We start from the raw sequence: 12862 nt of genomic DNA, 5'->3' as shown, positions 1-12862 counted from the left end.
TGTCATTGATTATATCTATTTGTCTATATTTGGGTATTGTGTTTGGAGTATTTCAAAGGAGTTCAGTTTTTGCTATTGTAAATAAAACAATCAGTTACAACTATTGACTTGCTTCTGGAGTAGAGAGGGAAGGAAGAGACCCAGCAGAGAGGAGGTGAGCCACTCCCAGCGCACAAGTGGAGGCTTTCAGGGCTGCCATACCACCCCTGCCAGCACAGAAGAGGTGAGCTGTGTGGGCACCAGCAGCACCCCCCACCCTGTCAAAATGAGAAGACATGTAAACAAGTCTCAAATCCAGACTTCTAGATTACCTAAAGCAACCCCAAAGGGAAATGAGATGGAACACTCTGATACTCAACCACCTGGACTCCCTGAACTGGCAACAAAAGAGTATCTGGAAAAAATGAAATCAGAAATAATTTCTCAGATAACAGCAGAGATTGTGCTCATAGTGCAAGACATGATTAATAAATCCAGAGAGGAGCTTAGGAACATGATGGAATCCCAACATAGGAAACAAATGGAATCCATAAAACAGATGCAAACAGATTTCCAGGAGATTAAAAACTTCACTGAAAGTCTATGCAGCACAATGAGCCAATGCGAGGACAGAATGTCAGATATAGAAGATAAGATTGCAATTAGTGACCAGGAAAAGAAAAAATGCTTTAAAATTGTAAGGGACCAAGAGAAATCAATCCAGCAGCTGCTAGATGATGCAAAGAAGAATAATATGAAACTGATTGGAGTCAATGAAGAAACAAGAGAGAGTGCGGATGACATAAAAAAACTCTTCACAGGAGTGATGGCAGAAAACTTCCCAAGCAGGGGAAAAGAACTTGACATACAGATAAGTGAGGCATATAGGACTCCAACTAGCCTTGATCAAAACACATCTACACATAGGCATATACTTGTTAAGAGTCCAGAAACCCAAAAGAAGAACAACATTCTACAAGCAGTGAGAGAGAAGAAACAAATCACATACAAAGGAAAGCCCATCAGAATCACAGCAGACTTCTCAACACAAACCATCAAGGCAAGAAAAGCTTGGAGTGATGTATTTCAAGCCCTAAAGGAAAACAGCCTCTAACCCAGATTGATGTACCCTGCAAAATTATCTTTCAGAATTGATGGAGAAATAACATACTTTCATGACAAGGAGCACCTTAGGGATTTCATGAATACCAAACCAGCACTCTAAAAAGTTTTAGACAATATCCTAGAAAAGACAATGAGGATCACAACCCTAGGAAGCCCAGCAGAATGAGTCCATCAGGCATGAGAAGAAATTAAACTCAAAAGGGGAGAATCCAACAAAAAGAAAAAGTCATGAAAATTATAAGTCAATATGTATGAGTTATAACCATCAATGTTAATGGTCTCAATTCACCAATCAAAAGAAATAGACTGGCAGAATGGGTCAAGAAGCAAGATCCAACAATATGCTGCATACAAGAAACACACTTAAATACAAAAAGAAACTCATAGACTGAAAGTTAAAGTGTGGACAACAATACTCCATGTGACAGGAGCCCGAAAAAAAAAGCAGGAGTAGCTATCCTCTTTGCAGATCAAGTGGATTTCAAACCAAAATCTGAAACACTTCCAAAAATTTCAGATAAGGGATAGTCAACTTGTACGTACAAATCTATTGTGAACATGTGTTTTCATTCCTCTTAAGTAAAAACTGAAGAACAGGACTGTTGGTTCTTAACAGAAGTACAAGAAATTTCTATATTGTTTTCCAAAATGGTTTTATCATTTTACATTCACATTAGTAGTATTAGAAAGTTCTAACTGGTTCACACCTAAGCTGACATTTGTTCTTTTAAAACTTTTAACTTCATCTTCCTAATGAGTGTATAATTCAATCATGTTATTGTACTGATTAGTATTTTTCTGATTCTAGTGTTGCACACCTTTCCTGGTTCTGTACTGGCTATTTATCATCTTCTTGTGTCTACTTTTTAATTGGGTTGTCTATTAATGAGCTATAAGAGTTCTTCATATATTCTGGTCATAGGTTATATGCATTATAAATATGGTCTGTTTAAAGACTATTTTTCATTTTCTTAACAATGTCATTTAAAGTTCTAAATTTTGATAGAATCTCATTTATCAATTTTTTTTATACATCATGTTTTTTATATCCTAGTAAATTCTTGCCTACCCTAAATTCATGAACATTTTCCCTTATAATTTCTTCTTAAAGTTTTATAGTTTTAGTCTTTCATATTTAGGTTCATAGATCCTTCCAAGTTATTTTTATGTGTGGAAATAAAGGGTTGAAGTTAACTTTTTATATACGGATACCAGGTGTTCTAGTGACATTTGCTGAAAACACTATCTTTTCCTCTGCTCTTGAGTTGAGTTTATGTTCTATAAAATGTTAATGTTAAATAATCTTTCAAAACTCAGTGGACCATATATGTGTGGTTCTATTTCTAGATTCTCTGTTTTATTCCAATCATCTATGTCTTTCCTTACACCAACACTGCCTTGATTACTGTAGCTTTAGAAGAAGTCTTAAAATTAGGTAATAAATTTCTCCCAACACTGTTTTTATTTTCTTTTTCTTTTTACTTTTCTAGGCCCTTTGTACTCCCACATAACTTTCAAATTTCAGTATCCAATTCTTCATTTATACCAAGTATACATAGACCTGAATTTTTATATATACCTTGTGTTTTCTAATCCTCCTAAATTCAGATACAAGTTCTAGGGGCTCCTAGAGATTTCTTAGTATTTTCTCTGTAGATGATCATTTCATCTACATATAAAGATTTTACTTCTACCTTGCCAATCCTGTGCTAATTGTTTCTTTTTATTGCCAGACTATTTTGGTTTGGGCCTACGTTTCAAAGTTTAATGGATAGATGAAGAGTAGGCATATCTGCCCTTGTTCCCCACCTTAGGGAGGAAGCATTGTATCTTCTTCATTCATATAAGACGTTTTTGCTGGAAGGGTGGAGTACAGGTCTTTGATCTGTTGAGAAGGTTCTGTTGTACTTCCATTCTCCTGATAGCTTTTACCAAGAACAGCTGTAGAATTTAGTCCAATATTTTTTCTCCAACTACTGACAGGATCATATGGCTTTTTCCTTTCCTCTGTTAGAATGATGACTTTTGGGGGTGGATCTTCCAATGCTGAACCAACACTGCCATCCCTATAATAAAACCACTTTCTACATACTGCCAGAGCTGACTTCTAATAGTTTGTTTTATTAAACACATTTCTATCTATGTTCATACTTTTTTCTTCTATCCTCTTTATCCAGCTTTAGTATTAGCACAATGTTGATTTCCTAAAATAAGGGGAGAAGTGTTCCTTCTTTTTTCTGCTTTAAATGTTTGAAATAATTTATCAGTTAAAATGTATATGAGTCTGTTGTTGTCATATAGGTAGGTTTTCAGGCTAGTAATATACTGTAATAGGTGATATTCAAATTTTATATTTCCTCCAGAGTTAGTTTCATTAATTTGTCTTCCAAGGTACTTCTTAGAAGTTGTCAAATTTATTTCAAAAAAGATTTTTGTAACATGCTTTCTATATCCTTTTAAATTTTATAAAATCTGTAGTAATGTCTTCTAGATCTTGATACTGTAATTTTAAAATGTATAATTGATATTGTGTAATAGGAAGAAAAGGTCTAAAGGAGCAGGGGAAGTGGGAGGGGTAGGGGAAAGGAAAGAAGGGAAAAGAAAAAATATGAGAAAAGGGAAAAAATGGACACAAAGTTTTTGCAAATAGGCAAGGGTGGAGGGGGTGAAGGGAGGGCAGGGGAAGGGGAAAAAAAGTAAGAATCAAGATACTCATGTAATGCTACAAGATCTCAATGATGAATGTAACCGTATTTTATACCTAAAATGTACCAATAAACTTGATGGGGGGAAAAAAAAGAGAGGGAGGGAAGTAAAGTGTAATACTGTATGTGGTCTTGCCACTTAAGATCTGGCCTTTACCAGCTTCATACAATCACCTTGGAGCTTGTTAGAAATGCAGGATTTCAAGCTCCTCCATGGCTGAATCAGAATTTCAGCATCTTAACAAGTCTCCAAGAGATTCATAATTTCATTAAAGTTTGAAAAGTGCTGCTACACAGAATGATCTCAAATTCTATTTGGTTTTACAAACTACATTATGTTCTTCCAGGAAGTGTTTCTCAGTGAAAGAATTTTATGCTCCAAGTTTGCTAACAGGAAAGTAGCAAGTATTTCCATATGTCATGATTTATGGATAGAATAACAATCTGCATTCCAACCACAGGATTCGCTGCATATTCTATACTTAGTAAATGGCAGTGTCATATTGGTCATGACAAGGAATTATTAATATATTGAAGAACAAACAAGCCAGAAATAGAAGCAAAAAAGAAAACATGAAAGTATAATAAGATAAATTATATGAATATATGAAAATTATAAAGATAATACAGTCATGTAAGGCATTACTATACAATTCATGGTACCCAGCATTTTCATTAACAAAAGATTCCTAAGTGTACATAATATGGTGTCTAGCATATATGCCTACTCAATAATAAAGCTAATTCCTACTGAGCTCTATTATATACCAATCACTTGCTAAATACTTTGGAAGCACTCTCATTTAATTCTCAAAGTAAGCCTCTGATGAAGTAATTATATTGGTCAGCTACTGCTGTGTACCAAACTATCCCTAAAACATAGTAGCTTAAATAACAATTATTTATATTAATCATATGTCTATAGGTTGAGAACTGACTGATCTAGAAAACTGACTACACTAAAAAATTGATCCTTGAGAGGTAAAGCAAAGTGTCTAGGGTTTTAAAGACAGTACAAAGAACTGCTGCAACCAGATCCAATCATTCTAAGATATATTGCCCCTCTAAATATCTGTACTATCAGCAATCCAGTTAAATCCTGTGCCCAACCTTTGTCCTCTACTTCTTTCTTACTCCTCTCCCACTCAGTAAGTAGGCTTGCTAGAAATACCAGTGTATAAGTAATTATTCTCCTTAGCATCTAACACAGAAAGGAGAAATTGGCTCTGTACTTCCCACTCACATACTGATTGCTTTTTCTCTTGTTTCCTCAGCTCCAAAAATGTGAAACCACATTGCCGGACCAGGCCTTCTTTGTCCTTCATAAGGAGTCCTCTGAATTCGTTTCATTTGAATGTAAGAGTAATCGTGGAACATACATAGGAGTAAAAGATAATCAGCTTGCTCTAATAGAAGGAAAGAATCCAAGTAGTGAGAATATCATGTTTAAGCTCTCTGACTTAATGTGATGGAAAGCTGTGGTTTCTGGTATGAGCAATTCAAATCCTGTCACTGGAGTATGGATAAGAATGTTCTAGAAGGTTTTTCTTGTTATGTGTAATAATATTTTTTCTAATCCTTCAGTTCTGTCTTTACTTCCTTCTGTATCACTACGTTTAATAAAAGTATGAATTAAGTATTGATTTTAAAAAACCTTGCTGACTTTTTAAGAATGGAGTCACCACATATGTTAGGGCATCCAAGTAGCAGGAAATCCAAGTATCATGGCAGAGCTGAAGTCCTCTAACCTAGGAGGACTGAGGAGAGACATAAAATTAACTTTTAAATATTAACTGGTAAACTATGCATATGGTATACTATGGCCTTCTGATACTGACTTCCAAAGATCTATGACTTCTGATAAACTCCATCTCATTGGATTTGTGTGTACAAGTCTTCTTTTTGTTTGACTTCTCAAAGATTTTGCTCACTGTGGAATTTCATTTCACTTCTGTCCCTTCTTTAGTTCTTGTGACCAACATATCCTTAATATATCTCTTGCACCTCATTTGGTCTGACCTCTATATGCCAACACCTTTATTTTTCTTTGTTTACCTGACATTGTAAAATTTTATATACACCTACTTATATACACTTACTAATGGCAACATTTTAAAAAATTTTATTGAGTTTATTGGTAGATTTTAGGTATACCTTATGATCACATTCATTGAGAATTTGTACCTGTACATGATATATCTTAATTCTTATTTTTTTCCCATTCCCCTGCACTCCCTTCAACCCTTCCACCCCTCCCTATAAACATAAGCTTTGTTTCCATTTTGATGGCAACATTTTTATTTCAATGTCTTTGTACTTTACTGTTGCAAAAGTAGGAAATTTATGCTCAACCATATAGTAACATTATTAACTACTAAAGGAATGTTTTAGTTTTATTTTTTTCTTATTTTAAAGCCTTAATTTTAACAGTGCTTCATAGGCTGAACACTTACAATAAATGACCAGCATAACAGGAAACATAAAACATGACCATTTCTGAAATCTAGTTTGTTGAAACCTATAGGATATAATTGCTCATGAAACAAAGTAAAAGAGTCTGAAAATTACTGTATAAAAGTATACAATGATAGAACAGTATAACTTTGTTTCATTAATTTGTCAATAATTTTACTATGAAGACAAAATAAAAGCAGAATCTAATCATCCTCTCTGAAAAAAACACCAAAGGGTAGACCATGTGCATCTGTACAATAAACTTATAATAATTATTAAGTAACCAAATATATCCATTACCTTGCTTATCAACCAGAATAAACCATTTTTTCAAAAGTATGTGTGGCCACAGTGATTTTATCATAAGATGACTCAGTATTCTGGAATTTTTATGTGAAAGTAAGCATACCCCAATCTATAAATATTGTTATGTGGAGTGGGTTATTTGTCTGATAATTTGGGACTCAAACATAAGCTTTTCCAGGGAAGGAATTGTGTCTATTTTGCCTTTGTCTTCCCAGTGCCTATTGTGGTAACCACCACAAAGGAAGTGTTGGGTGACTTTTACTCAAGCTCAGTCAACATGTACCTGTATCAGAAATTAACCTCAGATTTCTGATGTATTTAGATATCTTTCAAGACAGATGTTCATTACTTGTATCTTATTTTTCTTTTTTAAAAGCAGTATCAACCATTACTACAATCAGTGTTGATCAATATTCAAATGTATAAACCAGAAGTGGTGACGCATGCCTGTAATCCCAGCTGCTCGGGAAATTGAGGCAGGAGGATCCCAACTGCAAGGACAGCCTGGGAAATTTAGCAAGACTCTATCTCCAAATCAAAATGAAAAGGGCTGGGATGTAGCTTAGTGGTAGAGCACTTGCCTATCATTCACAATGCCTTGGGTTCAATTATTAGCACCAAAAAAAAAAGACACAAATATTCCAATATTTGGCAACATTTGAGAATGGAATAAAAATATATTTACTATAAAATGTGATCAAAGACTATAGTGAATATCACTACAGAGTCTCATACAGTGGAAAAGTAGGTAACTTCAATATGAGAAGCAATGCCTTAAACCTTAGTGAGAATGCATGACAAGTTTCAACAGGTCTGGTGCAGTCAGTTAGTTATGAGTTATGGTTGAGAGAAGGTGTAAAGTGTGTTGTAAATCATGGATCACAAACAACACATTTCACTGGAGTTGCCAGATCATGCTGCTTCAGATTGTATCTTTTTAAGAAATGTCATCACAGGAGATGAAACTTTGGTCTATGGTTATGATCCTGAGACCAAAGTTCAGAGTTCTCCATGGAAACCACCCAGTTTTTATGCAAAAAAGCGTATCAATCAAAATCCAACATCAAGCTGATGTTGATTGTGTTTTTTGACTGATAGAATTACATCACCTGAGATTGTACCCAGGAACAATACTGTGACTTCTGAAAATTATAAGGGCTTATCAGAATGTTTAAGAAACTACATGTGAATATTATAAGGACTTATTAGAGTGTTTAAAAATCAAGAAATAGCCTGAGAAATGGGCAAACAGTTTTCCTCCACTAGGATAATGCTCCACATCACACACTGAATTTGGTTTGGCAATTTATGTTACGGTGTGTCTTCATTCACCTTATTCACCAGATCTGGGACCATGGGATATCTGGCTCTTCCCCAAAGTCAAAATAATCATGAAAGCCCAATGTTTTGAATCAATTCAGGAAATCAAGGCAGCATAATTAAAGACACTCATGAAAAGAGGAATTGCAGAACTGCTTCAGAAAGTGGCCAAAATTATGGAATGTGTGTTCAAAGCAAGGGGAAGTATTTTCAGGACTAATGGCAATGTGTCTTTTGTTGTAATAAATTTTTAAAATTTAAACATTCATATTTTTATCATACCTTGTAATTCATTAATATTAAGTAGATCAGAAAAACAAAAGCTGGATCTTGGGGCAGGATCAGTAAAATTGATAAACCTTTGGCCAGACTGATCAGGGGAAAAAAGAGAGAAGATACAAATTACTATTATTAGTAATAAGAGATTAGATAACACTACAAATTCTGACATATCAAACATATAAAAGGGGAACATTATGAACAATACTAGAATAATGGACTTTAGTAAAATAGACAATTTCCTCAAAAGGGGCAAACTACCAAGATTAACCCAAGAAGAAGCACACCTGTGTCAGGTCTCTGTGTTCAACCACCCCACACTGTGCAGGGCAGGGGAACTCCCTTCACTAACAGGGTGAACAGGAGGTATTCAGAACAGTTAGCAGCCTACTGCTGAATGGAGAAAAAGTGGTTAACAGGACCTCAAGGAATCTCAAGACTAATGACCTTTTACATTCCTCACCCACATTGCAACCCATCCCCTTCCACCCCAGACCATCAGATCGCAGGGTCTTAGCCTTCCATATGGACTGATAACTCTCCAGACCAGACCTCTTTCCTGAGGTGCAGGTCAACCATGCTTCCAACTGACTGCAGGACTCCACCATTTGGATACGCTTCAAATTCTTCAAATCCAATATTTTTCTATCCCATCACCAAAGTCACTCTCTTCATCTCTGTATAACCAGCATTTAATACAGTGGTCTGGCACTTTCAACAATTTATTATTAAATATTTAATGTAGTTGTTTGGGCCATTTAGTGACTGGTTTGTGCTCTCCTTCTACTTGTTGCTCTGTTCCTTAGTTCAGAGGTTCTCAAACATTAACATGTATAGAAATCATCTGGAAAACTTGTTAAAACACATTTTCTGAACCCCAACCACAGAGGTCCTGATTTGTTAGGTTGAGGTGTGACATATAAGTTTGTAATTCTTACCATCCTACAAGTGATGGCAGTGCTGCAGGTCGGAGGATCATACTTTGAGAATCACTTACATCGTTCATGTAAGTGCATGGTCACTGATCACCTGGACTTTAGATTTCTATTCTATTTCTATTCTTTAGATTTCTATTTCTATTTAGATTCTATTCTATTCTGAATGATCATTCTCTCTCTTACTGAGTCTTCTGGGACCCTGATATCTGTTTTACTCTGGATTCTGACACTTGTAGTAGCCTATCTGCCAGCTTTCTCATTTTTACTGGCAAATCAACCTTGCTATCAATATTTAGACTTTCCTAGTTCTCCTGTCTTACCTAGCCTAAAGGTCTTGAACTTCTCACTTTTCAGTCCTGCCATGCAGCCTAACATTTGCAAAGGCTGGAGTCCAAAGTGATAGCAATATTATTTATTTGGGGGGGGGGTTGGGGGGTGTACTGGGGATCAAACTCGGGTCCTTGCACTTGTGCAGCAGGTGGTGAAACCACTGAGATAAATCCCTGGCCCAATGGCAATATTATATAATGCTAAATTTGTCAAAGACAAATATTCTCAGTTTCTGCTTAAGTTACGTGGCATGAGCTAAGCTTTCCTAACACAATGAATCTAAAGGGAAGGATAGCATTTTATGGCTCCAACTACCAACCACATTTGAGCAGGACCTTTCTAGAAACCACAGAACTAATCAATAAAGACAGCCATGAGATGTGGGTTACTTCTGGGTTGGACCTCCATATTAATGGAAGCATGGCAGGCGGCATGGTAGTAGAGATCTGGGTTCTAATCTCACTTTCTGCCAACTTTTTTTTTTTTTGGTACCCGAGATCAAATTCGGGACCTTGTGCTTAAGAGGCAGGCGGCAGCACCACTGAGCTAAATCCCCTGCCCCTGCCAGCTACTGAACTTCATACACTCTGAACCTCAGTCTCCTTGCCTATGAAATGGGGCTAATATATCACTTAGGACTCTAGAGAAGACAGAATATGAAAATGGCTGCTAAGTATCTAGCATAGTACCTGGCCTATATTAGAATGAGTCAGTGTAAATTGTTTCCCTCCCTCCACATGCACTTATATAATTTAATCCCCAACAGGACTTTTCTCTGATCCAAGGAATCATATTCAAGAAAAACAAAGAATGATGGTTAAAATTTGTGTTTCATTGGCTCAAAGGGACTGACAAGTGCTTCCTCACATCAGAATATTGCAGCTAAACAGGCCCTCAAACAGAAGTATCCTGTAAAGTTAAACACAGGCAAGAAAACTAAATATTTTCCCACTTTTTGATGCTGATTACAAAATGTTTCCCTTGTGCAATACTGGTCTCTGCTTCTATTGAAAGAATAATTACTCTACAACATTAAGCAAGCACTTTGGAATTCTGGAATGAGCCTCACTAGAACAGCATGAATTTATAGTGTTTCCCCAGTGATCAGTCTTGAGTAATTATGGTTAAGAATTTTAAAGAGAACAATATGCAGTGATTTAGCAATTCATTTTCATGCAACTATTTATCAGGATTTTTTTTCAATTTCCCTCTGGAATTGTCACCAAATACCCACTGCTGGAAATAAAAACAGTAAAGTACCCAATATTTGAAACTCAACTCTTTGGGTCACCTATCTTCCCCCAGACATACAAGAGAGAAATGGAAGGGGAGGAAAGTCATCCTTTTGAGCAATACTAAAATTGTGAAAAAAGTTATCCTCCCTTCTCCTGGAAACCAAGTGTGAACATTTCCTGTAAAATCATACAATGTGGATAAATTTAGGAAGCCAGTCAGAAGAGAAGGCTGATATTTGGTTTCCTGGATGCTGCCTGTTCTACCACAGGCCCTACTCTGGTAATACTGATAAGGAAAGAACCATGTATCAGTCAGTGCCTACTAGAGAAACATTTAATGCAAGATATACAAATATATAAGAATTTACAAGATTGCCTTACAATGGCCACCCACGGTGTCAGGAGCGGAAGAGTGCAAGAAGTCTCTCTGTGCACTGAGGAGCTAAAGGATCCAGTCGAAGCTCACTGTAGTGTCCCATTGGAGTCTGTATCCAGAGGCCAAAGGCTCTGCGCCAGAAGGCTGGGGAGCCTGTGCTGGAGGCTGGGGAGCCTGTGCTGGAAGCCAGAAGACAATGTGCAAGGTGAAGGCAAAGACTCCTCTGAAGAAATAAAAGCAATCCTTCCTTCTTCATTTACCTTTTACACCATTCTGGCAACAATCCTCCCTAGGGTGAATCTTCCATACCCAGAAAGAAATATGCTAAGCCAATTTAGTTAGGTGTTTCTTACTTAAATTGACACAATCAATTAACTATCACAGCCCAATTAGGAAAGACTGTAGGGAAGTCATAATCATAGTATTAGAAACCTTAAAACTGCTCCCTCAGTATTAAACAGAGCAAGTAGATCCCCCCCAAAATAAATCACTACAAATATAGAAGACTTTGACCACAATATCAACTAAACTGGCCTAAAGGTCACTTATGGAACACTGTAGGAACAGAATATACATTGGATTATGGCTTGTGTTTACATGTTCCCCCAAAGCCTCATGCGGATGAGATGGGGCTTTCTTTGTCAGAGGTGGCTGAATCTGGAATGTGTGCTGCTGGGATTAAGGGTGTGTGTTTACTAAACCTCTACTCAGGAGGCACTGGTTTGGTACCACCCTAATCCCAATTGTCTGGATGGGATAAAAGGGGCAGAAAGACATTGTAAGGTCCCTTGTTGCTTTTGCTGCTTCAGCCACTAAGAACTGTTGCCCCTCTGCCACCCTGCCTTGGAAACATTCGATTATTGACTGAAACCTCTATGAACAATAAGATAAATAAACCTTTTCCTCTTAAACTTTGGGTGTTGGATATTTTGTTTCAGCAATGAGAGAAAAGTAACTAATGTATATTATTTTCAAGGCAGAACATTCACCAAGAAAGAAGTAAAAAGGGTTAAAATTCCATTCTTTTATCACATTGAAATTAAATTAGAATTCAGAAAGAATTCCAAATATTTTGAAATCAAACATAACACTAAAATAATTAAATCAAAGAAATCACAACAGATATTGGAAAATATTTTAAGTGAAATAAAAACAGTATCAAATTAATAGGACACAGCTAAAGCAATGTTTAGAGAGAAATTTACATTAAATATTTATTTTAGGAAGGTCTCTAATAAATACTTTAAAACCTCCCTCATAACAACCACCAAAAGCAAAGCAAACTAAACCCAAAGCAAGAAATAGGAAAGATATAATGGGAGATATTGATAAAATGGAAAATTTAAAAAGAGAAAATAGGGCTGAGGATTTAGCTCAGTGGTTTCGTCGCCTGCTGCACAAGCGCAAGGACCCGAGTTCGATCCCTGGTACCAAAAAATAAAAAGAGAAAATAAAAATCTAAAACTGGTTTTTGAATAGCTCAGACTAACTGATAAATCTGTCACTAGCTGATGAAGAAAAAATATAAATTATCAACATCAGGAGTGAAAGAATGGACATCACTGTGTGTCTCTTGGTGCTCAAATTCACAAACATGAATGGATATCAGAAAATGGTTAATACAACAGTAGGAATCAGCAATTTTTTGTTTTGTTTTGTTTTGTTTTTTGGTACTGGGGATCGAACTAGACCACTGAGCTAAATCCCCAGCCCAGGAATCAGCAATTTTACACACAAAGCTTTGAGAGATATTTAGTGTTCCTGAAGTTGAGGCAAAATTGAGCAAACAAGTTAAGTCTGAGGCTCTGGAAAGTA

General features: G+C 36.2%; 1 protein-coding gene and 1 long non-coding RNA gene across 4 annotated transcripts in view; one reads left to right on the top strand and one right to left on the bottom strand.

Moving 5' to 3' along the window:
• The window catches only part of Il33 (interleukin 33), a 52285-nt gene extending 45683 nt beyond the window's left edge, over positions 1–6602 (top strand). For all 3 annotated transcript variants that reach the window (XM_021252804.2, XM_004838257.3, XM_004838258.3), the window contains one exon: positions 5084–6602. In XM_021252804.2, coding sequence (XP_021108463.1) covers positions 5084–5278 — 195 coding nt within the window. In that variant the 3' untranslated portion in view covers positions 5279–6602. The remainder of the gene's footprint in view (positions 1–5083) is intronic.
• On the bottom strand, positions 6195–11216 carry LOC147825926 (uncharacterized). The gene is made up of 2 exons (XR_015440088.1): positions 11053–11216; positions 6195–8259 (listed from the first exon to the last, which is right to left on the bottom strand). It is a non-coding gene; the product is annotated as an uncharacterized LOC147825926 (long non-coding RNA).
• Positions 11217–12862: the final 1646 nt, after the last annotated feature.

The sequence above is a fragment of the Heterocephalus glaber genome, unplaced genomic scaffold (genome assembly GCF_053883595.1).
Source record: "Heterocephalus glaber isolate CG9 unplaced genomic scaffold, H.glaber_assembly_v1.0 deba00001481, whole genome shotgun sequence".
NCBI classification, from domain to species: Eukaryota; Metazoa; Chordata; class Mammalia; order Rodentia; family Bathyergidae; genus Heterocephalus; species Heterocephalus glaber.
This window is presented reverse-complemented; position numbering and strand designations above follow the sequence as displayed.